Source organism: Pantherophis guttatus, chromosome 4 (assembly GCF_059756535.1).
Source record: "Pantherophis guttatus breed Tessera chromosome 4, ASM5975653v1, whole genome shotgun sequence".
Classification (NCBI taxonomy): Eukaryota; Metazoa; Chordata; class Lepidosauria; order Squamata; family Colubridae; genus Pantherophis; species Pantherophis guttatus.
In genome coordinates, this window is record NC_142066.1 from 19,247,588 (window position 1) to 19,275,226 (window position 27,639).

The 27,639-nt window shown below is 39.0% G+C and overlaps 2 protein-coding genes across 2 annotated transcripts; both read left to right on the forward strand.

Moving 5' to 3' along the window:
- Positions 1–555: 555 nt before the first annotated feature.
- Positions 556–13,526, forward strand: LOC117673019 (vomeronasal type-2 receptor 26-like). Its single transcript, XM_087893457.1, has 7 exons — positions 556–728; positions 3,477–3,768; positions 4,498–5,349; positions 5,653–5,664; positions 6,063–6,290; positions 6,490–6,616; positions 12,620–13,526. Exons 1-7 carry the CDS (start codon positions 556–558, stop codon positions 13,513–13,515), a joined length of 2,580 nt encoding a protein of 859 aa, XP_087749583.1. The 3' UTR covers positions 13,516–13,526.
- A 538-nt stretch (positions 13,527–14,064) lies between these two features.
- LOC117673059 (vomeronasal type-2 receptor 26-like) lies at positions 14,065–26,288 on the forward strand. The gene is made up of 6 exons (XM_087893458.1): positions 14,065–14,069; positions 16,516–16,807; positions 17,150–18,010; positions 20,820–21,047; positions 22,133–22,259; positions 25,379–26,288. The coding sequence occupies exons 1-6, from the start codon at positions 14,065–14,067 to the stop codon at positions 26,272–26,274; spliced, it is 2,409 nt and encodes an 802-aa protein (XP_087749584.1). The 3' UTR covers positions 26,275–26,288.
- Positions 26,289–27,639: the final 1,351 nt, after the last annotated feature.

Sequence of the window (27,639 nt, forward strand, 5' to 3'; positions counted from 1 at the left end):
AAATAAATAAATAAATCTGATTGTAGATATATACCTTCCCAACAGAATAGCATCTTTGAAACAAAATGTCCCCAAAATATTCTTCTTTTGTGAATATGCTGGTCCCTCATTTTATGTTTCATGTCTAACATTTTAAGGATTGTTCTAAGATAAAATCAATGTGTTTTCTTTTGATAGTGTATAAAGGAACAAGAATAATAGTACTGCAAGTAAGCTATTATCTCCCAAGTGATTGTAGCATTGGTATCATCACTGTTCTTTTTTGTCTCAAGGGAATCCTAATAAACATGAGAAAACTATGAGCTCAGGTTAAAATATGTGTTGCATTAATATCAGCTCAGAAGTGCAACATTACAAGTATGAAGAACACAAAAGACACACATTTAATATGGGATACTTCATTTTAAATAACGTTCATAATAGCTTGGTTGATTATGACCCAGCTGATCAGTCGAATGGTAAGACTGGAGCTACAGTTTGATGTCTACAATGAGCATATTTTACCCTGAGTTGCTTCTATTCAGAACCCTGGTTTTATTTGTTTTCCCTGAGACAATGTGCAATTTTCCTGTTCTCAGTTGCAATCTCAGAGGTCCTCTTCCAATTTTACACAAGTATTATCAGTCCGGGGACTTAATCATTGCTGCTATTATATATCAGATCTTCTTTCTTTCAAATGAGAACACTTTTCAAAGTTTTCCTTCTCATGATGTGCTTGATCAATACCTGTAAGTATCCTCATTCCCAGGTGCATCCCCATCACCATCTAAATGTTTTCCTTCCTTCCTTCCTTCCTTCCAGCAAGGACTTCCTGAAATGAAGCAATTTCTTTTAACTGCAACAACGGATGGGTCATTTTTCTTCAGGAATATTCACTGTCCTCCTGCTTTTTGAGGGGAAAAGCATGACTCATCCAGTCCATGGGGTTGTCATAAAAATAGTTTACATGTACGCTGGTACTTTCTAAGTGTTCTTTCCTGTCATCTTACCGAGAAATATAATGCATTAGGACAATGAAAATAGAAGACCATTTCCGATCTCTTTTTTCTTTTCTATTGTGTGTTGGTAATCTCCATTTTCATCTTGTAATTGGTAGATGGTTCTTTTCTCTCTCTTTTTTTTAAGTTTATAAGATAGCCATCTTCCTGGCTTATTTGCTTGTTTGAAATATATTTGTTTGGTTGCCTTCAAGTTTCTAACCAATTCTTCTTGATCAACTAAATTAAGTTTGTGTTTATGAAAAATCAATTGTTCTCGTAATTGGGAATTTTGAGGGCTGTTCTGTAATTTGGTCTCTAATTTTTTGATTCCTTAATTTTCTTGGTCAATTCCTCATCTTTCAATAATTGAGAATCTAGCATTCATCTTCTTCTTGGTTTTTTTTCCTCCTTCCAATTAATTCTGAGTGGGTTGTGGTCTGCCCACGAGTTCGGTAAAATTTCTACTTCTTTCACTTCTGCTAGTTCTCCACTCATCCAAGCCATGTTGATGCGTGACCATGACTAATGGGGGTTCGAATAGAAAGAAAATTGTCTCTTTTCTGGATTTAGTGTTCTCAAATATCTATTAAATTTAATTCTTTGGTCATTTCTACATATTTTATCATATAGAGCTTTGTAAAATTCTTTTTGATTATCATTAGGGGCATAAATTACCATTAATAATTTTTTTAAAAAAATTATCTGTATTTCTATTGCCAGAATTCTTCCTTTGGGGTCTGCAAATATTGTTTGCCTTGATCTCTTCTTTAATGTAGACCACTATTCCTTTCTTTTTCTCCTGATCTGCAGAAGCAGAGTCCCTAATTTGGGGCAATCTAAATATTTTTCATCTGTTTTTAAAATGTGTGTTTCCTGTAAACATATAATATCTGCATTTTCTTTTATTAAGTTTGCAAAAATCCTTTTTCTTTTTGTCGTTGAGTTTAGTCCATTTATGTTGATAGATAAGAGTTTCACCTCTTTTTCCATAACCCTAATTGTATCTCATTTTTTGTCTTCTGTTTGCTCTTATTTCCCTTTCTGTTTTTTTCGCTGTCTTAGGCTCTTCTATTTTTTGTTGTTGTTGGTTGGTATCTTTTACTTCTTGTTCTTCATCTTTATTTTTTGGTTGGTCTTGTTCTTCTTGAGAGTTTGAATCTAGAACCTCTCTGCTTCTTTGGTCTTCCAACTCCACCAGTTGCTCCTAAAGTTCCTGTGCTTTTTCCAGAGTGTCTCTTTTGATTTTCTTCCCAAGTGACCAGTATCCCTTCTGGAATCAGCCATCGGAACAGAATATCTCTTTTATTCAGGTTTTTAGCTAGGAATTTATAATCCCTTCTCTGCTCTCTTACTCTTCTCAGGATTTGCTTGAGGATCTGAATCTCTTTTCCTTTATATATTATTGCTTCTTTTCTGGATATCTTATATATTATGTCTCAAACTTTCCTCCTTGGGAATTGAACGTGGACCTCCTTTGGGAGCTTATTTTTTCTTGCATAGCTGACCCTGTAAACGTCGTCCATTTCCTTCAATGTTTCCTCCTTATCTCTATCTAGTGCTTCAGCTAAAATTTTCTTTCCTGTCATCTTACCGAGGAATGAAATTCATTAGGACAATGAAAATGGAAGACCATTTCCACAGAATACAAAGACCAAATGTCAGGTTGATTGTAAAATGTTATGTCCATAAGAGGGAAAACATAGAACTATAGGACTCCTTCCAGGGGTGGGTTCTACTTACCTTTACTACCAGCTTGCATCGTGCCTGTGCACATGTGCTTGCTTCGCTGACATGCACGTGCGCTCTTCTGTGCATGCGCAGAAGCTTCTGTGCATGCGCAGGTCAACTTTTAAAATTTTTAAAATTTTTAATTGGTGAATTTTATGGGTAAGGGGTTTTAAATTGGGGGAAGCCAAAGATAAATTTAATTTTGTTTTATAGTATTTTAATGTTTATATTGTATGTTTTTTAAATTTTGGCTGTTCACTGCCTTGAGTCCTTCGGGAGAGGGGACGGTATAAAAATTTAATAAACAAACAAACAAACAAACAAATAAATAAATAAATAAATAAACTTTGATGATGTCCGGGTCAGTGGGTCCGAACCGGGGGCAACCCACCACTGACTCCTTCCCCCTCCTGTTCACTCTGAATTGTTATTGCTAACTTCTAGAGTAATCCTAGAAGAGATATCTCATCATGAGTTTTGACAGTTTTCTAGAAGACACATCTCAAACAGAAAAGAAAGCGAGCTACAAATGCTTGCTAATGTGATTCCCAAACCATAAAATCTAGGACTATTGTTTGCTAAAGATTACATTACAGATATCCAGAACAATCAATATGCATGAGAGAGAGAGAGAGAGAGAGAGAGAGAGAGAGAGAGAGAGAGAGAGAGAGAGAGAGAGAGAGAGAGAGAGAGAGAGAAATGAAAACAAAACAACTGTCAAATTCTGAAGTAGAAATATATTGAGATAATTTATAACTCTCATTGAAGGTTTCTCACTCATAATTACCAACATGCTTTGGCTCTGGCATTTGCTGTAAAGGAGATCAATGAACATTCCTCAATCTTACCCAATGTTAGCCTTGGTTTCCACATTGCTACTGACTATCTTGAGGAAATTACAACTTATCATTTAGCAATGGAATTTCTATCTACGAAAGGTAAATTTATTCCCAATTACAAATGTAATGACCAGACCAATACATTAGCAGTCATTGGAGGACCCCGTACTAAGACCTGTGTTAACATGGCAACTGCTCTGTGTAACTACAAATTTCCTCAGGTAAGATCAAAACTGGAACAAGACCGGAGGTTCAACAGTTATTTATTACTTTCAGAGGTTGAATCTGCATGATAACTCTTGTAAAAGGTATTCCAAAACATCAGACAAGAATGTAAACAATTCAGAGTTGGTATTCAGCAGGTTCTGACCAGTTCTGGAGAACCTGTAGTGGTAATTTTGAGTAGTTCGGAGAACCAGTAAACACCACCTCTGACTAGCCCTACCCCATCTGTTCTCTGCCTCCCAAATCCCAGCTGATCAGGAGGAAATGGGGATTTTGCAGGAACCATCCCCTGGAGTCGGGAAGGAATGGAGATTTTACAGTATCTTTCCCCTGGTGTGGGGTGGAAATGGAGATTTTACAGTATCCTTCCGCTGCCATGCCCACCAAGCCATGCCCACCAAGCCATGCCATGCCCACCAAGCCCCACCCACAGAACCAGTAGTAAAAAAAATTGAATCCCACCACTGAAACAATTCATAATCTGCAATGGAAATCAGAACCATTCTTGTTCTTTAACACACTATGAAACTTCCTGATACCAAGTTATTAGTCTAATAAGGAAGATTCTTGTGTCCTTTCTATCCAAACCAAATAGTTGGGTTATGTTAAGACTTGGTGACTATCTTCAAAAATGAAGCAAGGATGCCAATGAACAAACATACATATTACCCAGATTACCCTGGAAAAACCCATTTTGCCTCTCTTGTTTTCTTACTCCCATTTAGATCACATATGGGTCAGCTCCACTGATGAATAAGGAAACAGCAGCACAATTTGTCAAATGGATGTTTCCAGATAAGATGCACCAATTTAAAGGAATACTATACTTACTGTTGCATTTCAGTTGGACCTGGGTTGGGTTGATTTCCCTGTATGAAGAAGATAGAGAAAGGTTTATTCAAAACAGTCTTTCCATGTTTACGGAGAGAGGCATCTGCTTTGACTTTATAGAAAGTATCCCCAAAATAATGTATGGTAATGAAGCTGCTGAGATGGTGGAAGAGGCAGATAAATTGTACAAAGTCATAATAGAGAGTACAGCCATTGTAGTGATCTTGAATGCTGAAATTACAGCTGTGGTGACTTTGAGAGCTATTATTTATATTTTGGACTCTGATGATATTCCAAAAGAGAGGAAAGCCAAAATTTGGATTATGACAGCCCAGGTGGCATTCACCTCCATTCTTATGCAAAGAGAGTTGCCCATTGATTTTCTCCACGGTGCACTTTCCTTTGCAATTCACTCAAAGGAACTGACAGGGTTCCGAGAATTTATGCAGAAAAGAAACCCTAACTTAGAAAAAGATGATGGATTTATTAGGGATTTCTGGAAAGATGTATTTGAATGTTCATTCTCCAGTGATATTAAAGATGAGAATGCTGACAGGATCTGCACAGGAGAAGAGAAGCTGGAGACTCTTTCTCAAGCTATATTTGAAATGAGCATGACTGGCCACAGTTATAGCATCTATAATGCCATCTATGCTGTGGCATATGCTCTGAAGGCCATGCACTTCTCCAAGCTCAAAAAAAATAGAATCATTGATGATAACAGATTCTTTCAATCACCATGGCAGGTAAGGTTTGCTAATGCAAAATTCAGGAATGTCATCAGTTTATGTAAACTGTACTAGTTTGTTCCATAGATTAGACCAAAGTATTGAGTTTCTAACTTTTTCAATTTTGTGACAGAATTCTCATTAAAAAAAAATCAATTATAATATTTTAGTTAGGATAGGTAATGCACATGACAGAGAGCATAATTCTCTTCCTATTTTCAATATGTAGACTGTTGTAAAATGTAACAGCTTACTTTTCATTAAGCATAGGCCAAATTGAAAAGAACTAAGTGAGATTTCCTCATATGTCAACTTGCAAAGCATCCCTGGCCTGTTCTTGAGTTGCCATAGGCAAGAGGGATGGCAAGAGGCAACTAATGAAGCAGCATGGCAGCCAAAAACAAAAGCACATTCCAGACATATCTCTCTCAAGGCTGTCTCCCATGGTTACCCACAGCGGCCAGACAGGAGTGATCTCTACAACCTGTGAAATTGCTCCATTGTTGAATGTGATTGATGACATACCCTGTGTTGGGGAGGGGGAAAACAGGATCATGACTGGGGCATAAATTATGTGGGGTCAGAGTTGGCTTCACTTGGAACGTGCCAACATGAAGCTCCTAATAAATAACTGGATTTCTTTTGAAGCTTGATTTGATTAGGGCATCCTGACAGCACCCTTTAAGGAAACCTATTAACTTTTTCATTTCTTCATTTTCTTCTTATTTTAGTTTCACCATTTTCTGCAGCAGGTCTCCTTTAACAACACTGCTGGGGAAAAGGTTTCTTTTGGTCCCAATGGGGAATTACTAACTGGATTTGATATTCTAAATTGGGTCACATTCCCAAACAAGTCCTTTCAGAGAGTCCAGGTTGGAAAGATTGACCCCATGGCTCCCCTGGAAAGGTTTCTCACCATTTCTGCCAAGGATGCTGTTTGGCCCCTCACATTTAACCAGGTGTGTCACTTTTTCCACTTTTAAGGAAATTTTTAGTCACTGTCCCTTATCAATAAATGATTTAAATACAACCATAACACTTGGATTAATTTTTTAGCAGCCTCAGGTAAATGAACTAGTTTAAAGAAACTGATGAAAAGAACAACCCCAAAAACAAAAATTCTTCAGTTGAAAGAAATCTCACTTTATTTATGAACAGATATTACCTCTTTCCATCTGTAATGAGAAATGTCCTCTGGGCCATAGCAAGATAAAAATTGAAGGGAAATTATCTTGCTGCTATGACTGTAGACGCTGTCCAGAAGGGAAGATAGCTGACCAAATGGGTAAGCAAAGGAATATATTGAATACATCAATTATTTAATAAATGTAAATGGGGGCTGAATTTTTAAAGAATATTATGGTGATTGGAAATCTTGAGGTTCAAGTCATTGTTGTACAATTCAGAAATGAAATAATTTAATTTTCATAGGTATTTGATGATAACACAGGGCCACAGGGCCTGGTGGCTCAGCAGACTGATACCATTGTGATTAACACCAGCTGTTTGCAATTATTGTAAGTTCAAATCTCACCAGGCTCAAGGTTGACTCAGCCTTCCATCCTTTCTAAGGTAGGTAAATTGAGGACCCAGTTTGTGGGGGCAATAAGCTGACTTTGTATAAATATACAAAAAGTATGAAGGCTATTGCTTAACGCATTGTAAGCCGCCCTGAGTCTCCAGAGAAGGGCGGCATATAAATCAAATTTAAAAAAAATAAATAAAAAAAATAACACAAGTCAGTTTCCTCTAAGTAGCTGGATCAATCAATTTCTCAGCTTTGAATTCTCCTTCTTAAGTTTTTGTGAACATAATCTAAACATTTTTCAGGAAAACCAAAGCTTCTTCTTTTTTTTTTTATTGAAAAAGTTTTACAAATACAAATTTTCCCATTCCCCCCCTTTCCCTCCCTAACCCTCCCTAGCCCTCCCCTCCTCCCATGACTTCCCCAAGGTGAAATCCAAATCCAAATCATATTGTATCATACTTTACTGCCCATTTAATCTACCCCCTGTGTACTATACATTTCTACATGACATTGAACTATACTATACATTTCTACACAACATTCAACTAAAAGCTATCTGGTACTTCCTAGTTTGATATTTATTCTGCACATAATCTATCCATTTCTTCCACTCCCATGCATAGGTCTCTTGAGTCCGATCTTTTAAGTATGCCGATATCTTCGCCATTTTTGCAAAACTGGCCACCTTCAAAGTCCATTCTTCAATAGTAGGCATAACATCTCTTTTCCAATATTGACCAATCAGTAACCTAGCTGCTGTCACCATATACAATATCAATTTTATTTCACCCAGTGAAAAGTCCTTAACTATGCCCAGTAAAAACAATTGAGGAGAAAATTGGAGTTTTTTCTTCAGAACATTTTGCATAACCCACCAAATTTTTATCCAAAAAGCCTTCACTTTCTTGCAATGATAATATGTAGCATCTAAACAATCACATCTCCAACATTTTGGTTGAACATTAGGATACATGCACGACAATTTCTTAGGATCTAGATGCCACCTATAAAACATTTTGTAAAAATTTTCCCTCAAATTCTGTGACTGCGTAAATTTAACATTCTGGACCCATATTTTTTCCCACGTTTCCATCATAACTGGTTCTGCAAAGTTTTGCGCCCATTTTATCATACAATCTTTAACCAATTCATTTTCTGAATCTCTTTCTAACAAAACGCTATAAACCCTCTTGATATGCATTGGGCCTTTCTCTTTTATCTGTCTTAGCAATTCTTCTTCATGCAGCATTAAACCAGTTTTTTGATCTTCTCTCCATCTCAGTTGAAGTTGATTATACTGTAACCAAGTTAAATTGATCCCTTCTTCCAACAGTGTATTTAATGTCTTTAGCTGCCATCTACCCCATCATTAAAAAGTACTTCTTTGTATAAACCCCCCCCCCCGAATGACTTTATATTTGTATTCCGTATAATATGACCAAGATCCAACCACAATAGTATTTTATAATCCCATTTCAACTGGTGCTTCTTCCATACTCTCATCAAGGAGTTTCTAAATATATGGCTGTTGAATACTTTATTCACTTTATTTTCGTAAAATAAATATGCATGCCAACCAAATTCAAGGTCATGACTTTCTATATTCAATATTCCAGTCTTTGTCCCACTTGCTTGTGTCAACACTGCTGCTTCATAGTACAGTCGTAGGTTTGGAAGTTTAAGGCCACCCCTTTCGCGAACATCTTGCATAATTTTCAGTTTGACTCTCGGCTTTTTCTCATTCCAAACAAACTTATTCACTCCTTTTTGCCATTCCATCAGCTGTTTATCACTTTTAAGCACCGGAATCATTTGAAACAAAAATAAAAATCTAGGTAGAACATTCATTTTAACTGCTGCTATTCTTCCAAGTAAGGACAGCTGCAGTTTTTTCCATGTTTCCATATCCTTTTGTACCTTTCGCCACAACACCTCATAATTGTTTTGGAACAGTTTTATATTTGAATCTGCAACTTGGACTCCTAGATATCTCACCTTTGGTACTATTTCAAAGCCTGCCTTCCTTTCAAGTTCCTTCTTTTGATTTTCTGTCATGTTTTTAACTATCATCTTGGTTTTTTTCTGATTCGGTTTAAATCCTGATACCATACCATATTCTTCTATAATGTCTTTCATCTGGATTATTGATTCCATCGGCCATGTTAGGGTAACAACCAGATCGTCTGCAAATGCCCTTGTTCTGTAATCCTCTTGTCTTATAACTATTCCATTCAAAGTACTCGAGTCCCGTATTGTGTTCAACAAGACTTCTAGAGTTAAGATAAACAACAACAGGGATAACGGACAACCTTGTCTTGTGCCTTTTTCTATACTGAAGTTTGTAGTTAAGCTTCCATTAATGATAATTTGTGCTGTTTGCTCTTGATAAATTGCTGAAACCGCCTGCACAAACTGATCCCCAAAATTCATCTTTCTTAAAATCTTTAATCGAAAGTTCCAATTCACTCGATCAAAGGCCTTCTCCGCATCCAAAAACACCAGCACTGCAGAGATCTGTTTATTCTTCTCAAGATATTCCAATAAATCTATAATTTGCCTCACATTATCCTTCATGAAAACCAAAGCTTCTTGATAGACTATTCAAAATGCTTCTTTTGTACCTTCTCTCTGGAAGTAAAGCTATCATTAAGTGTTGTACCTTATAATTCTTGATGACCGTATCTTTTCTTTTATGTACACTAACAGGATATGCACCAAGACAAATTCCTTGTGTATCCAATCACACTTGGCCAATAAAAAATTCTATTCTATTCTATTCTAATTAATAATATTTTCATTTAAGACAATGGTAATGTATTGTCTTTGGTTTTTGCTTATTTTTAATTCCTAATCCACCCAGAATCGATTTTCTTATCAAGTTATAAAGTTGTCAATCACATGTAATGACCCTAGGTCCATGATAGTGAACCGATGGCATGCGTGCCACCTCTATCATGCGTAGCCATATTAGTGGGCACGCGAGCTCAGCCAGCTGATTTTTGGGCCTTCTGGGCCCACAGAAGTAGGGAAACAGTGCTTGGGGGGGGTGGGGAAGGCCCATTTTTGTCTCTCACCTGGCCTCTCTAGGAGTCGCTGGAGCAAAAAAGTCACTTCCTGTCCAACCGCTAATTGGGAAACGGGCCATTTCTGGCCTCTGGAGGGCCTCCGGCGGGGTGGGAAAGGCCATTTTCACCCTCCCCAGAATCATAGAGAATGCTCTGGAGCCAGGTGAGAGACAAAAATGGGCCTATGGGCCATCACATGCTGGGGAGCGGGAAGGGTCACACGCACATGTGCGGGGGTGAGGCACATAGAATTATGGGTGTGGACATGTGTGTGCATGACTCCCCCACCCCCTCCCCCTCCTGGCGTGTGATGGCAAAAAAGTTATCCATCACTGCCCTAGGTGCTCCCCCCCCCAAATAACATTTTTAAAAAATCAAAAGAAAACCAGCCTTGTCATGAGTGCCAGACCAATCAACCTTTTGACCTACTTGCCATCCTAGATGAACACTTGGGGAAAAGCCACCATCAATTTTACTGAAAGGCTAAAAGTACAGGTTTCCCTCAAAACTCAAATGAGAAAGTAGTGCAAAAGGTTGGGGCCGCTACACAGAAAGTGTGTCTCCAAAGTCACTTATTTGATGGCAGATAACATTGGAAGGAGCTGGTCTGGAATAACAGACAGAATAACAGACAGAATTACAGACAGAATTACAGAGTTGGAAGTGATCTTGGAAGTCATCTAGTCCAACCTCCTGCTCAGGCAGGAAACCCTACGCCATTTCTGACAAATGGTTGTCCAACCTCTTCTTAAAAACTTCAGTGTTGGACCATTCAGAACTTCTGGAGGCAAACTGTTCCAGATTAATCATTCTAACTGCCAGGAAATTTCTCCGTAGTTCTAGCTGGTTCTCTCCTTGATTAGTTTCCGTCCATTGCATCTTATCCTGCCTTCAGGTGCTTTGGAAAATAGGTTGATCCTCTCTTCTTTGTGGCAGCCCCTTAGATATTGAAACACTACTATAATGTCAACCTTGTTTTTTTTTTTTTTAACCATTGAATTTCATTTTGTTAAATAGGACCTAGTATTCAAGTCTGTCAAGATCCTTCTTGTATCTTGAACCTATCTTCTGGGGTAGTGGCTATTCATGCCATTTTGGTATCATCTGCAAATTTGATGAGTTCCCCTTCTATCTCCTCATCCAAATCATCAATGAAAATATTGAAGAGTACTGGGCCTAAGACAGAGCCTTGGGTTCTGCCTATAACTTGGTCCAGTGAGAAGCAAGCTTTTAAAGGCAGAACCAGAAACTTGAATTGCATTGCAAAGCAACTAGAAACCCAGAATAGCTCATGGAGCAGTAGCAAAACTCTGGTGTGCCATGAAACAACCAGACCTGCATATGCGGCTGCACTGTGAACCAATTACTGTTTTCCAATGGCATTCATGTAAAGGACATTCCAACAATCTACATGGGATGTCTCGAAAGCTAGAGAATGCTGTAAAAAACCAGGGGGGCCAATTTGAAATGCTGTAGCAAAATGGAAGAGAATATAGATGTCTCAGGTTTCAAGTGTGGAGTCCTTGCTGCTCTCTTAGTTTGGTTGTTTTGTTTGCAGATATTTCATGGCTGAATAAGTAGCTTCTTGAGCAAATGTTGGGATTTCTCCAGTGGTGGGATCCTGCTGGTTTAACAACTGGTTCAGTGATTGCATACATGTACAGACCGGTTTTCACCCAAACCAGTCCGAACCAGTAGAATCCCACCCCTGGATTTCTCCTTGTCTGTATACTGTATTTTCCCTACTACATTTCATGGATGTATGATTTTCTCCTTGGTACTTCCTCGATTAGCATATTTTTCTTCCTGATTATGTGTTAGTGTCGAGTGTCAGACAACCCCTCGACACAAGATCCTGGGGAATATGAACCACCTGGACATGAGCAACTGTGCAGATCCAGAGCACGAAGGACCAGAAGAACAAGACACGGTGAAGGGGGGTGTTGTAGCAATTAGGATGGCATGGTGATATTAGGTGGTGGATGGTATAGGGGAACGGGGGGGGGGGTGATAGATATCTCGCCATTAGCATGAAGCAGATCCCGGTGATGAAAGAAGACAGTGAAAACCCGGAAGTAAATGACGACCCACAATTAACCAGAATGGGATAGGTAGCGCGGTTACTTTAAATCTGTAATAGAGCAAAGGTGGGGCGCTTGAATAGCATTCTATAAAGCTGGATAAATGGCAGAAACGGCCGCCTCCGACTTTATTTCTCATCGAAGAACTTCAGCACTTACTGTATGACCACCGTATAAGCTACGATTAAACTGGATAGCCTCACCTTCTGAGCGTGCGTGTGTGGTGTTTGTCTGGCGAAGCACAGGCGGTTCCAGAGGAGGCTGACAGATAGTTTTAATCCATGCTTATATGGGTGTTGGCTGTTTCAGAGAATGTATTCTGTCTTTTTGTTTCCCTCTTAGGTTTATCATCAATATTATTCTTGTCACTGTTGAATGAGAGGTTTATCTATATATAGCAAACAACCAAGCTCAGATTGCAGCTAGTATTCCACAGTAGCACATTGTATGTAAATTGTATCCTGAATTATTTTATGAAAAAGGAGGAAATAGAATCCTTTTGTAAGTCACAGAACCTTAGTGGATCTAGTGTGTAATTAATAATTGATTTTTTTAAAAAACTATACCATTTCTTTAAATAGTTTTCCTTTTTCTTTCTTTCTTTTTTTCCACAGATTTAGATGATTGTGTTCCATGTCCAGAAGATCATTATCCAAACAAAGATCGAGATAGTTGTCTTCAAAAAACAATAACTTACTTGACTTATCAAGAGCCTTTGGGGATTTCTTTGCTGGTCATAGCAGTCTCCTTATCTTTCATCTCAGCTTTAGTATTGGGGATCTTTATTAAACACCAGGATACTCCCATTGTCAAAGCCAACAACAGAAACCTCACCTACATTCTTCTCACTGCTCTCCTGCTCTCCTTCCTTTGCACTTTTCTTTTCATTGGACAACCTGATCAAGTGAAATGTCTCTTGCGACAAACTTCTTTTGGCATCATTTTCTCTGTAGCTCTTTCTTGTATTTTGGGAAAAACAACCATTGTTGTTCTTGCTTTCATGGCCACCAAGCCAGGCTCTAAAATGAGGAAATGGGTAGGGAAAAGAATGGCTATCTCTATTGTCCTACCTTGCTTCCTGGTCCAATTCACCATTTGTGTAGTGTGGTTAGCAATTTTTCCCCCATTCCCAGATTCTGACATGTACTCCATGGCTGAAGAAATTCTCCTGCAATGTAATGAAGGTTCAACCAAAATGTTTTATACTGTGCTTGGCTTTATGGGGTTCTTGAATGCTGTCAGCCTCATGGTGGCCTTCCTAGCTCGGAATTTACCAGACAGGTTCAATGAAGCCAAATTTATCACCTTCAGCATGTTGGTCTTTTGCAGCGTTTGGGTGTCATTTGTTCCAACATATCTCAGCACCAAGGGAAAGTACATGGTGGCTGTACAGATCTTCTCCATTTTGGCTTCAGCAGCTGGATTACTAGGCTGTATCTTTTCCCCCAAATGCTATATCATTATTCTGAGACCTGATTTGAACAGGAAAGAGCAACTAATAAAGAGATAAAATACTTTTTATAACAGACCCTTCAATGAAGCAGAATTGGGTTCTTTTACCATTTAGTTTCCTGCACTTTGTAGTTGTACATACTTTAATAATATCTGTACATCAAGGTGACATACAATGGAGAAGAATGTGATTATCTTCCAAATTCACATCAGAATTTAGAAGGTGCTCTTCATCTTTTGTTTGAAATGTTAGACAATTATTTTAGATCAGGGGTGTCAAACTGGTAGATAGATACTGTAGATAGATACTGTAGATAGATACTGTAGATAGATAGATAGATAGATAGATAGATAGATAGATAGATAGATGGATAATGGATGGATGATGGATGGATGGATGGATGGATGGATGGATAGATAGATAGATAGATAGATAGATAGATAGATAGATAGATAGATAGATAGATAATGTTTCTCTTTTGGGGCCCCCAAAAAGGACTAGGGCTTATTTTCAGGGGTGTCTTTTTTTCTCCCCCATGTACAGGAGGCCCACTTTTGCTTGCTCGCAGGGAGGCAGGAGTCTGTGCAGCACGCTAGTGCCACTGCCATGAAGTGAGGGAGTGGAGCTGCCCCACACACCCTGTACTGGCTTACCTCATAGACCCTGAAGCCAGTCCACCCACAACCTGACACCTGCCTCACCTGGTGGCCATGGAACCATCTCTGTTCAGCCTCCTGTTTTGTTGCAGCCATGAGCAAGCAGAAGTTGGCTGGCGGCCACATGGGCTACTGCTGCTGCTGACAGGTGTCAGGGCGTGGATGGCCTGGCTGTGGGCCCTGAGATAAGCCAGTCCAGGGCATGTGGGACAGCTCCACCACCACCCTGCCTCGCTTCATGGTCATGGCACCACGAGCAACTAGACAAAATGGGCGGGCAGGTGGCTGGCTGCGTAGGTTATTAAGTAGGGCTTATTTTGGGGGTAGGGCTTTTATTAGGCACACATGTAAAAACATGCTATGGCTTATTTTTGGGATATTTTTGGGGAACCAGGGTAGATAGATAGATAATAGACTTGTTCCTTTAAGTGGGCCTAAGCCCCATCAGACTCACTAGAAAGGCTCAGTTTGAACTATATTTGGCAGATTCAATGAGATGAACCGACTCTGCATGGATCCCTGCCTTATGGAACATTCCAACATTATTTCCCTCTATCAAACCATCTTTGCTCTCAATCAGTTATCACTTAAACTGCTACTTTTCATAGCAGAAATTTTTTAAGCAGAAGATTGACAACTTGATTGTAACCCATGAACTTCAGTTCTTTTAAAATTGTGTTTTAAATCAATAAAGTTTGGAATCTGATTATAGATATGTATCTGCCCAAAATGGCACCATCTTTAGAAAAAAAAAAAAGACCCAACAGTTTTTTCTTTGGTGCATATGGTGTTGCTCAGTGGTGGGTTTCAAAATTTTTTACTGCCGGTTCTGTGGGTATGGCTTGGTTGGCATGGCAGGGGAAGGATACTGTAAAATCTCCATTCCCTCCCCAATCCAGGGGAAGGTTACTGCAAAATCCCCATTGCCTCCCGATCAGTTGGGATTTGGGAGGCAGAAAATAATGGGGGCAGGGCCAGTTAGAGGTGGTATTTACCGGTTATCTGAACTACTCAAAATTTCTGCTACTGTTCTCCAGAACTGATCAGAACCTGCTGGAACCCACCTCTGATGTTGCTCCCATTTTCTCAATCAATATGTTTCATGTTGATATTTTGCACAGAAGCAAAAAATAAAATAAAATACTATTGCAAGTAAGCTATTACCTTCTAAGTAATTATTAAATAAAGTACCATCATTGTTCTTTTCTCCCTATCTCAAGGGAATCCCGGTAAACATGGAAGAAAAAAAAAACCTATGAGCCCAGGTTAAAAAACTGCATTACATTAATACAGACACAGAAGTACAGGTTTACAAATAGAGAGAACAAAAAAGAAGCATGTTTAATCTGTGTTACTTCATTTTAGATAATATTCCTGAAAGGCTGATCGATTATGACCCAGATCATTATTTGAATAGTAACATTCAAGCTATACTTTGATATCTACAATGGCCATATTTTATACTGAGTTGCTTCTGTTCACAACACTGATTTTATTCTTTTTTCCTAAGTTGATGTGCAGTTCTCTTGTTCACAACTGCAATCTCAGAGGTCCTCTTCCAATTTCTCACAAGTACTATCAGTCTGGAGACATAATTGTTGCTGCTATTATATATCAGGTCTTCTTTCTTTCAAATCAGATCATTTTTCAAAGGGTTCCTTCTCACGATGTTCTTGATCAATACCTGTAAGTATTTTAAAAGTATATGAGTAGTATTTTACTCTCACCCTCATCCCCATCACCACCTAAAAGTTGTAATTTTTTTCTTCCTCTTTACCTTTCTGCTCAAATTAAAATGCTCACCATATAGCCCATTGAAATTATCCTCAGTCATGTATAAATTCTAGGATTAAAAGACACTTAGCCTCCACTAATACTGCCATCATAAATGGGAAAAGAATGCACCATGGCTTTTTTATTCATCTATTTATTTTTTTATTTTTATCCCACCTTTATTATTTATGCAAATCATTCAAGGGGAAAAACACATCCAACTCACCTTTCTCCTTTATTTTCCCAATAACAACAACTCTGTGAGGTGAGTTGGGCTGAAAGAGAATGACTGGCTGAAGTCACCCAGAAGGCGAGACTTGAATTCATAGTCTCCCGCATTTTACCCTAAAACAAACTGGCTCAAATTGACTGTCTTCTAGAAGAACATTTTTAAGAAGAAAAGAAATAAGCATACAAATGTTGTCTCAGTTCAATCTTAGCTACTCGTTCCCAATATTAGTGCTTCCCAATCAATACAACCTGGGGCTATTGTTAGCTAAAGACCACATTACATATATCAAGAGCAAATAATAACCACAACATTTTGGATGTTTATGAATGTATATAACAATTAAAATGTGATTCTGAAGCAGAAATGTATTGACATAGTTTATAACTCTCACTGAAGGTACCTCACTCATAATTACCAACACACTTTGGCTCTGGCATTTGCTGTTAATGAGATCAATGAACATGCTGGAATTTTACCCAACATTACCCTTGGTTTCCACATTGCTACTGATAATCTTGAGGAAATTACAACTTATCAATTAGCAATGGAATTTCTATCTACAAAAGATCAATTTATCCCCAACTACAAATGTAATGACCAGACCCACACGGTAGCTGTCATTGGAGGATCCCGTTCTAGGACATGTCTCAACATGGCAACCAGTCTGTGTAACTACAAATTTCCGCAGGTGAGACATAAATATGGAGCAAGATGTTAAGTTCCTTTGCTCTTGAATGACTTCAGGTATCAGATCTTCATGATAACTCTCTTTACAAAGATCCCAGAAGCCTGAAACATTTGACACAAGAAGGCGTCAAATTTATGAAAAGGGAATCGTCAAAATTGTTACACTGTTTTGCTCAATGACTAGCCCTTATGTTAAGCTCTAAAACTGTGTGCTAAAACTGTAGCATTGTTTTCTTTTCTGTATTGCACTCAAGCACAGAAATTTTGATTAAACATGAGCACTGCACAATGTTCTTTAGAACAATTCCTTTTTTGCTTTTATTGCTTTCTTACTCCCGTTTAGATCACATATGGATCAGCTCCATTGATGAATGATGAAACAGCAGCACTATTTGTCAAATGGATGTTCCCCGTTGAGGTACACCAGTTTAATGGAATACTACATTTACTACTGCATTTTGGATGGACCTGGGTTGGGAAAGTTTGCTTTGTTGAGGAAGATAAAGAGAGATTCATTCAGGATAGCCTTTCCATGTTTACAGTGAGAGGGATCTGCTTTGACTTTATAGAAAGTATCCCCCAAATGATGTATGGCAATTTAGCTGCTGAAATGGTGGAGGAAGCAGATAAATTATACAAAGTGGTCATGGGGAGTACAGTCATTGCAGTGATCTTGAATGCTGGAATTACAGGCCTGATGACTTTGAGACTTATGATCTATGTTTTAGATTCTGAGGATATTCCCAAGGAGAGAAAAGCCAAAGTCTGGATCATGACAGCTGAGATGGAATTCACCTCCATTCTAATGCAAAGAGAATTGCCCATTGATTTTCTCCATGGTGCTCTTTCCTTTGCAATTCACTCAAAGGAACTGAGGGGGTTCAGAGAATTTGTGCAGAAGAGAAACCCAACATTAGAAAATGAAGATGGCTTTATTAGAGATTTTTGGAAAGATGCATTTGAATGTTCCTTCTCCACTGGTTTTAGAGATGGGAAAGCTGACAGGACCTGCACTGGGGAAGAGAAGCTGGAGTCTCTTTCTCAATCTATATTTGAAATGAGCATGAGCAGCCACAGCTACAGCATCTACAATGCAGTCTATGCTATGGCAAACGCTCTGAGGCAATTGTATTCCTCCCAGTTCAAATACGGGCAAAGAATTAATGAAAGGAGATGGAAGCTTTTTCTTCAGTCACCATGGCAGGTAAGTTTAGCTAATGAAACATTTTGAAAAGTAATCAGGTGATATACTTAGTGCAACAAATATAAATTGGGGAGAGGTTGCCTCTTTTAAAGTTGGTTGAAATATAGTCCATCATAAGAAGTTGCTTCTGGCTTTTGTGGTGAATATGAAAGACAATTTGCAGACTGTCAGCATTCCAGAAAACCACAACTCCAGTTAAAAACTCAGAAGCAAGCATTTTCTCAAAGTTCCATTTATTGAAGTAGGTATAATGGCACATCTGGGAAAACTCGAATCTGAGAGTTCCGGGTTTTATCTCAGTAAATCAAAATCCCCAAAACTATCCCCTCACTCATCAATCCATCACATGCTCTAATCAGCATCTGTCCCATCTCGAGACATCACTCCAACCACTCTTGACCTTGACTGAAAGGAAGAATGCTATTTTGTCTAAATACATTTTCTCTACTAAATCCCCCCTCCTACTGTCCCACACATGAGAAGGTGACAGCGTGGAAGCTTCCGGGGCTAATATGGCTTCCAAAGCTGACACAGACTATTTTGACTGCTATCTGGAAATATCCAAACATATTTTTTTTAAAAAAACCATTACGTTTTTGTAAAGTTATTTCAACATTCAGGTCAATTATACAGTAATGGATAGAATGGCATTCCTTCAAAGTAGATTGTCTGTCTGTCTGTCTGTCTGTCTGTCTGTCTGTCTGTCTATTTTTCTCTCTTTCTCTATCATCCATCTATCTGCCTGTCAACCCGTCTATCTATCTATCTATCTATCTATCTATCTATCTATCTATCTATCTATCTATCTATCTATCATCTCTATCTCTAATTATCAGCCTGCCTTTCATTGAGGACCTGTATATGGCACAAGCCAGAAAGAGGGCTAAGAATATATCCAGTTTACCCTGTACATAAACTGTTTTATCTTCTCCCCTCAGGACATCACTATAGGGCATTGCATGCCAAAACAATCATACATGAAAACAAGTTTTTTTCCCCATATCATCACTCTGCTTAAACATAAAATTCACATAGTACAGTCTTATGCCTAAAGACATCTAACTATGTAGTAGGACAATATTACTATCATCTTTCTATTACCTACTCCCATTATCTTTTCCTATTACCTACTCCTACTCCTTAGTATCATGTGACTATCACTTCGTTGTTTCTATCTTATGAATTATAATTGTATCTTATGATTTATGATTTAGCAATTTGTTGCTTAATGTCTATGGAGATTCTCAGTCATCCAGGTCATAGTTGTCCCAAAGTTGCTTTTTCCAAGGGCAACTGGACTTTGTTTTTCCTTGGAGACATTTTGCTTACAATCATAGACTTTTCAGCAGATCCAAGACAGCTTCCCACCCATTTGCACTATTCATATGACCCTGAGGGCACAGATAAACCACCTCAACATCAGTGGTGAGTTGCCTCTGGTTCACTCCGGATCTTGCAAACCGGTAGTAGCAGTGTCAGGAGGCTCCGCCCACCTGCCCGGACATCATCACAGATGCTCTGCGCATGCACAAGCAAAGTGAGTGCATGTGCATGCACGCTCCCATTGCGAACCGGTAGCAAAGGAAAGTGGAAACTCCACCCCTACTCAACGTCTCTCAGAATTAGTGCTAATGACCAAATGATTACAAAACTATAAATCCTTCCATCCTCCACCATTCAGTCAGAACTGAAGAAACTTCTTGGATGAGTAACGAAACAAGGAAAAACAAAGTCCAGATGCCTTTGGAAAAAACATCTTTGGGACACTTTATTATACACCTTGTATGTACACTGAGAGTTTATTCACCAGAGACAAATTCCAGTCACACTTGGCCAATAAAGAATATTCTATAATGGGAACATGGGGAACTCGCCAAAGGTCTGAAATGGTTTGTGTGGATGTATGTATTTAATGCATGATATTTGTCAGGTTGACATGTAAAACTTTCAAAGGTACTTGGGTAGAAGCATTATTTCTCACTGTCTTAATTTCAGAGAGACTAAGATTCAGGGGAAACAACTTTCCCCTGTTATAAATGAACCCATGCACTTTTATTCCTAGAGAAATGTAAATTAAATGTGCAGATTCAGTTTAGATTGTCCTGATGTTTAGTACAATCTCTTAGCTACTGTGATCTTCCTGGTGTCCATGAAAGTTTTAATACTTTTCCTACTTCCATTCTCTCATCATAATAGTCTCACCATAAAGCAAAATGAAAAGAGAGGAAAAACAAATTTTGGGGAAATGAGAATATCTTTAGTTCAATTGAACCATATGAAACAAATGTTCTTTTTTATTATCTTTTCAAGATTTTAAAGACCTTCTTTGTTTGGAACAAATGGCCTAGAATTCTCCATGTTGAAGTTTTTAATCTTATCTACATTTTATGGGAGCAAAGTGAATTCCTAATTCCAAGATAGTTCAATTTATCAAGACAGTGGGATGTATCAGATTTCTCTTTCTCAATTTTGTTATGGAGTTCTCATCTGAAAATGTTTCAGCTGAAAATGAAGTTAGGCAATAAGGTAGAAAATGCATGTGGGAAAGAACATATTTCTCTACCCATTTTAAATGGAGTAGATTGATGAAAATGCAAATTTCCATTGACCTTAAATCAAATTGAAAGGAATAAAAACTGAGATTTGCTAATCCCTTCAAAGAATTCTATTATCTCTCTCTCTCTCTCTCTCTCTCTCTCTCTCTCTCTCTCTCTCTCTCTCTCTCTCTCTCTCCCTCCCTCCCTCCCTCCCTCCCTCCCTCCCTCCCTCCTTCCCTCCTTCCTTCCTTCCTTCCTTCCTTTCTTTTCAGCTCCACCATTTTTTGCAGCATGTCACCTTTAATAACACTGCTGGAGAACATATTTCTTTTGGCTCCAATGGAGAATTAGTAACTGGATTTGATGTTTACAATTGGGTGACATTCCCAAATAAGTCATTTCTAAGAGCTAAAGTTGGAAAAATTGACCCTATGGCTCACACAGACAATCTTCTCACCATTTCCACCAAGGACATTGTTTGGCCCCACATGTTTAATCAGGTGTGACATATTTTTTTCACTATTATGAAATCATTCATCTACTGGTTTGTGGGATTAAGTTAATTTTAACCAGGTGTGCTCAATTTTCACTTTTTATTAAATCTTTCAGCTACTAACCAGTGTATGTACTTTTTTTCCTTATGTGCAGTGTGAACATACTGTAAATGTGGAAGTGTATACAATAATAACATATTTGAAGTAAGAATATAGCCAAAAATGCATTAATGCTCACATAAACTGCTTATTATACTGTATAAATCAGAGCATAGTTCATAGCTTCTGATATTCCCAAACTGACTTTAAGTGTAGCTTGTTCCATATCAGGCATATACAAATAGGATAAGCTTAATAAAAATGGGCTCCAATTACTGTATAAAGTTGGCACCTCTGCCAACATTTTCATGGGTTATATATGAACTGTACCAAGTACAGAAAGAGTTCAAAGAAGACTAGGAATCCAACACAAAATTGGAATCTTAAGGAATCTGTGCTCCAAAAGTTCCAGAATTAAAATCTCTGCTACTGATTTCCTCAGAGGACTACTATATTGGGCACAATCATACAATTAATCTACTAGGTATGAGCTATGAGTAGTTGAGAGGATCAGTGGGGAATTTAAACCAGAGAGAAATTTGGAACACCGAAGTTTGGATTCAAAATGAGGAGTTTGGGTATTCAGGGGTCTGCAACTTTAAACACTTGAAAAGCCATTTGGACCCGTTTCCCACAGAAAAGGAAACACCGGGAGCCACAAACCCCTTCCTGTCCCTGACTATTTCTTGACCGGCCACAAAACTAGCATATGTAGTTAAACTAAACATTCTGTTTTCTTCTGAAATTTTTATTTTCTTGGATTTATCCACGGTTGGCCTACTTGAAAAGATCAATAAATCATGTGCCAGTGGATGTTGCACATTGGCGGTTGTGATGCATATTTTGAGTGACGGAGCTGCAGCAGAGGGGTGAAAGAGCCACATGTAGCTCCAGAGCTGCAGGTTGCTGACCTCTCATCTAACTGATGAAAAGAACAATTGCCCAAAATAAATTTGTCATGTAGCAGAATTCTGATTTAATTTATCCAATAGACATTGCCTCTTTCCATCTGTAACAAGAAATGTCCTCTGGGCCATAGTAAGATAAAAGTGGAAGGGAAATTATCCTGCTGCTATGACTGCAGACGGTGTCCAGAAGGGAAGATAGCTGACCAAAGAGGTAAGCAAAGGAATATATTGAGATATTAATGTTTAAATAAATATAAATGGGACTGAATTTTCAATTAATGATGCAATGCCTCAAAATGTTGCAGTGCCTGAACATCCTAAGATTGTAAAATTTAGTAATGAAAAATTTGGACTAATTACTGTGGCTTCCAGGGAAGAAATGGTAAACAGAAGAAAAGCAGAGCTGACTGTGCCAGAATAAAGAGCTAGGCAAGTAAACCTTTTCCAAAAAAAAATTCCTCTTCAGACAATAAGAGGACTTGAGATCTCCCACAACTGTTCCAGACTTATGGTCCTGGTGATGAGACCACAAAAGCAGTTCAGAAGGTTTAGAGCTCTGGTAGGTAGGAGAATTGCTATCTTACTCAAACCATAGGTAAAGGTAAAGGTTCCCCTCGCACATATGTGCTAGTCGTTCCAACTCTAGGGGGCGGTGCTTATCTCCATTTCAAAGCTGAAGAGCCAGTGCTGTCCGAAGATATCTCCATGGTCATGTACTAAATGCCAAAGACACAGGGAATGCTGTTACCTTCCCACCAAAGGTGGTCCCTATTTTTCTATTTGCATTTTTAATGTGCTTTCAAACTGCTAGGTTGGCAGAAGCTGGGACAAGTAACGGGAGCTCAACCCATTATGTGGCACTAGGGAGTCAAACTGCTGAACTGTCAACCTTTTGATTGACAAGCTCAGTGTCTTAGCCACTGAGCCACCGCGTCCTGGTCAAACCATAGTCAGCATTTTAAAAGGGGCAGTATATTTGCAGACTTCCTTTTAAATCAGTTTTGAAAATTCCTTGTTAACTGCTTTTATGCACCTGCTTTCTTAAGCCTGGGAGTTTAATTACAAGCTTTGTAGGGTGACCAATTTCCTATCAAGTGCCAGACCAATCTTCATCCTACCCAGAGGTGGGATTCACTTACCTTACCTAGCAGTTCACAAATGTGAGTGCGCACATGTACAGTGCTCATGCATTATGTCTGGGCGGGTGGAGCCTCCCACAGTCACTGCTACCGGTTCACCTGATCCAGAAAGAACTGACTGAATCCCACCACTGATCCTACCTCAATGGTTGAGTGGAGAGCCAGTCCCCACAAACGCACTGGTTGATACAGGGCTTTAAACATAAACAACCAGCAGCTTGAATTGAATGTTGAAATGACTGGGATCAGCGTATTTATTTATTTATTTATTTGTAATATTTATATGCCGCCCACTCTCCGAGGACTCTGGGCAGCTTGCACCAAAGACAGTATACTAAATAGCATATTGCCCCCAACAATCTGGGTCCTCATTTTACCCACCTCGGAAGGATGGAAGGCTGAGTCAACCCTGAGCCGGTGAGATTTGATCTGCTGATCTGCTGAACTAGCAGTCAGCTGAAGTAGCTGCAGTACTGCACTCTAACCACTGTGCCACCTTGCCAGTGTAGTTCACACAGAAGTAATATAACTCAGATGAACCATAGGGTGTCCAGAAATGCTTTTCTTCTGTAGTTGCAGGTTTTGGATGGTCTTCAACAGTTGCAGGTTTTGGATGGTCTTCAACAGCAGTCTCAATGGGAGATGTGATGGGAAGAAGGATTGACCCTTAGGGTGCCAGGGATGAGCCACTACCAAGGCAATAGTTAGATAAAAGAAAAATGTGTCCAGGACAGAACTTCTATATTTTTGGTCTAAAGATGCATCTCTCCTCCCTCCATTTATTTTTATGAGAATCAGGAAGGCCCTGTAGCAGTGGTGGGATTCAACAATTTTTACTACCAGTTATGTGGGCATGGCTTGGTGGGCATGGCAGGGGAAGGTTATTGCAAAATCCCCATTTTCTCCCGATCAGCTGGGACTCAGGAGGCAGAGAATAGATGGTGGAGGGGCCAGTCAGAGGTGGTATTTACCAGTTCTCCGAACTACTCAAAATTTCCGCTAGACCGCCAGAACTGGTCAGAACCTGCTGAATACCACCTCTGCCCTGTAGGAGACGTTTGCTAGACAAATGATGATGATGATGATGATGATGATGATCATCATCATCATCATCATCATCATTATATTCATCAAACATGAAATTCAGTCAACCGAACATTTAAAAATGTGTCACAAATACACATTTGTATGTTAGACTGGTGCTAATAGTTGATAGGAGTTGCAGCCAGCGTCCTAGGTATCAACCAAGTATCTTCTTAAAATATACGATGTTCCGAGTAGCACAGTTTTTTGCAGTTCCACTGGTGTTATTGCAGGAAGCTGCAGTTTCTTGATGTGTTTTGTAAAATTCTTGGACATGGTACCAAGTGGCCAGGTCGCAATATTTCATGATTTTTTTCCAGTTCTTTTTCTTCGACTCTGGTGTCTCCTGGTACAGTGATATCAATAAATTGCATGCTTTGGCCCTCGACAACCATGATATCTGGCGTGTTGTGCTCCAAATGACGATCTGTCTGTATTTGAAAGTCCCACAAGATCTTTACCTCATTTTCTCCATCTTCAAGATCTTCATTTTCAACAACTATTATTATCTCTTTTATTCATTAAACATGAAACTCAGTCAACTGAACATTTAAAAATGTATAACAAATATCCCTGACTGGCTCTGATGCTTGATACAGATTGCTGCCAGTGTCCTAGGTATTAACTAAATATCTTCTTAAAATGTATGTTGTTCTGAGTAGCTGGCACTACAGCAGGAAGCTGCCGTTTCTTGATGCGTTTTGCAAAATTCTTGGATATGGTACCAAGTGCCCTGATGACAACGGGTATCACTGTTACATGTTTCATCCATAGCCGTGTAGTTTTGACGGTCGTGATATTTTGTGACTTTTCCCAGTTATTTATGTTATTATTATTATTTCTGTTGTAGTTCTGTCTCTCAAGGTCAATCATTCTGTCTGTTGCATGAAGTAATTAACAATAGATGTAGATGTAAAGCTCGGGTCTTACTGAAAGTGGGCACTACAGCAGATTATATATAGATTGTATTATATCTTACATTAAGGGAAAAAACCTTAAATCCATGTAATTTAAAGTAGCTTGGTGTATCTAGTCTGTGGTTAATGTTTCATGCTTAAAAATCGATAATGTTTTATGACCTGTTTCGTTTTTATTTCTTTTTCCCTAGACATGGACGATTGTTTCTCATGTCCAGAAAATCAATACCCAAATAAAGAACAGGATAGTTGCTTTCCTAAAAGGATAACTTACTTGTCTTATCAAGATCCTTTGGGTAGTTCTTTGGCAATGATTGCAGTCTTCTTTTCTGTCATGTCAATTTTGGTACTGGGGATCTTCATTAAACACCGGGACACACCCATTGTCAAAGCCAACAACAGGAACCTCACCTATATTCTTCTCGTCGCTCTCCTCCTCTCCTTCCTCTGCACTCTGCTCTTCATTGGGCAACCTGACCAAGTGAAATGTCTCATGCGACAAACTGCATTTGGCATCATGTTCTCTGTAGCTCTTTCTTGTATACTGGGGAAAACAACCATTGTTGTTCTTGCTTTCCTGGCCACCAAGCCAGGTTCCACAATAAGGAAATGGGTGGGGAAAGGGCTGGCTATCTCTATTGTCCTACCTTGCTCCCTTGTACAATTCAGCATTTGTGCAGTGTGGTTAGCAATTTTTCCCCCTTTCCCAGATTCTGACATGCACTCCATGGCTGAAGAAATTGTCCTGCAATGTAATGAAGGTTCAACCACTATGTTTTATACTGTCCTTGGCTTTATGGGGTTCTTGACTGCTGTCAGCTTTACAGTGGCTTTCTTAGCTAGGAATTTACCTGACAGCTTCAATGAAGCCAAATTTATCACCTTCAGCATGTTGGTGTTTTGCAGTGTTTGGGTGTCATTTGTTCCCACCTATCTCAGCACCAAGGGGAAATACATGGTGGCTGTGGAGATCTTTTCCATCTTGGCTTCAGCAGCTGGATTACTGGGTTGTATCTTTTCACCTAAATGCTATATCATTACTTTGAGGCCTGATCTGAATACAAAGGAACAACTAACAAAGAAATAAAATTGAACTTTACCTAACAACTTGAATGAAGCCCAGTCTGTGACTTCCATCCTTTCTTATTTTGCAAGTGTTTGGGTCTCCTGTATTGCATCTTATTTTGGTTTCAAGATGTTGTTAGGAAAAAAGTTAAGGCATTAACATTGTGTTGCATTTACTGTTTAAACTCCTCCCAATATTCTCCTTAACCATTATCAAAGTGTCCAGGAAAATCCCTATTAATATCCTACTAATATTTGTAATATCTGAAAATTTGTGACCGCTATGGTGTAATGGGTTGGATGTAGGTCTGGAAGCTGGGAAACCATGAGTTCTAATCATCTCTTAGGTATGAAAGCCTAGGTGATGTGCAGAGGTACATCACGTACTGTAGCAACTGGTTCGCCCAGCACCAGAAATGTGAGCGCACATGCACACATCCTCGCTTTGCTCATGCATGTGTACGGATGTGTGCGGTATCACAAAACACGGCAATTTGCTCGCACATGCCATCCACACCTGCATTTAGTACAGGGGTGAAATCTAAATTTTTTTTGCTACCAGTTCTGTGGGTGGGGCTTAATTAGTGGGCGGGGCTTGGAGGTAAGGTGACTGGGTGGGCGTTGCCAAGTCAATGTCACTTCTTTGCCCTTTTTTTATCTACCAAACACAACACAACACAACTGGCTCACCCACAATGTAAAAGCAGCTGTGCTAGACCCAAAATGGCTCCACAATAAGCAGGAACCTCACACAGCCACAAAAAGCCCAAAAAAACCAACTTTCACACTTTACACACACAAAATTCCACATACAGCTTTGTGAGATTTTCTGTGTTTGTGTAGTTAGAGTGAAACACTACAGAAACACACTAAATCTCAGAAAGCTGCACAAATAGTATTTTATTTTATTTTTATTTTTATATAAAAGTAGCTAAATTTAAAACTTCCTAAACTTTAAATGGCTAGGTCTAAAAAAAGAACAACTAAAAAAAACCTCAATTAACTATTTTTTTTAAAGCTCCCAAAGGGGAAAAAAAACTTACCCAATAGAACAGGGGTCTCCAACCTTGGCAACTTTAAGACTTGTGGACTTCAACTCCCAGAATTCCTCAGCCAGCTTTGCTGGGAGTTGAAGTCCACAAGTCTTAAAGTTGCAGATAGGGCTGCTCACTGATGAGCTTGATTGCAGGCAGGGAGATTCAATTGCTAGCTGATGCAATGGATTGCAGGTATTACAGCAAGCGTGTTGCGACCAGCAACTAAGGTAAGCAAGCTGGAGGCTGGGAGGGGGGGAGAGAAACTTTTTTCTTTTAAATGGGTCTGACAATCCAAGCTGAGAGCTGGGATTGTCAGAGTTTGGCTGGTCAGAGCCATTTAAAAGGAAAAA

Coding starts and splice junctions, on each gene's coding strand:
- LOC117673059 (XM_087893458.1), top strand. Junction 18,011..20,819: donor TTCTTCAGTCACCATGGCAG/GTAAGTTTAGCT, acceptor CTTTCTTTTCAG/CTCCACCATTTTTTGCAGCA. Junction 22,260..25,378: donor GAAGATAGCTGACCAAAGAG/GTAAGCAAAGGA, acceptor CTTTTTCCCTAG/ACATGGACGATTGTTTCTCA.
- LOC117673019 (XM_087893457.1), top strand. CDS start 556: ATGTGCAATTTTCCTGTTCTCAGTTGCAATCTCAGAGGTCCTCTTCCA. Junction 729..3,476: donor GATGTGCTTGATCAATACCT/GTAAGTATCCTC, acceptor CTCTCATTGAAG/GTTTCTCACTCATAATTACC. Junction 6,291..6,489: donor GGCCCCTCACATTTAACCAG/GTGTGTCACTTT, acceptor ATTTATGAACAG/ATATTACCTCTTTCCATCTG.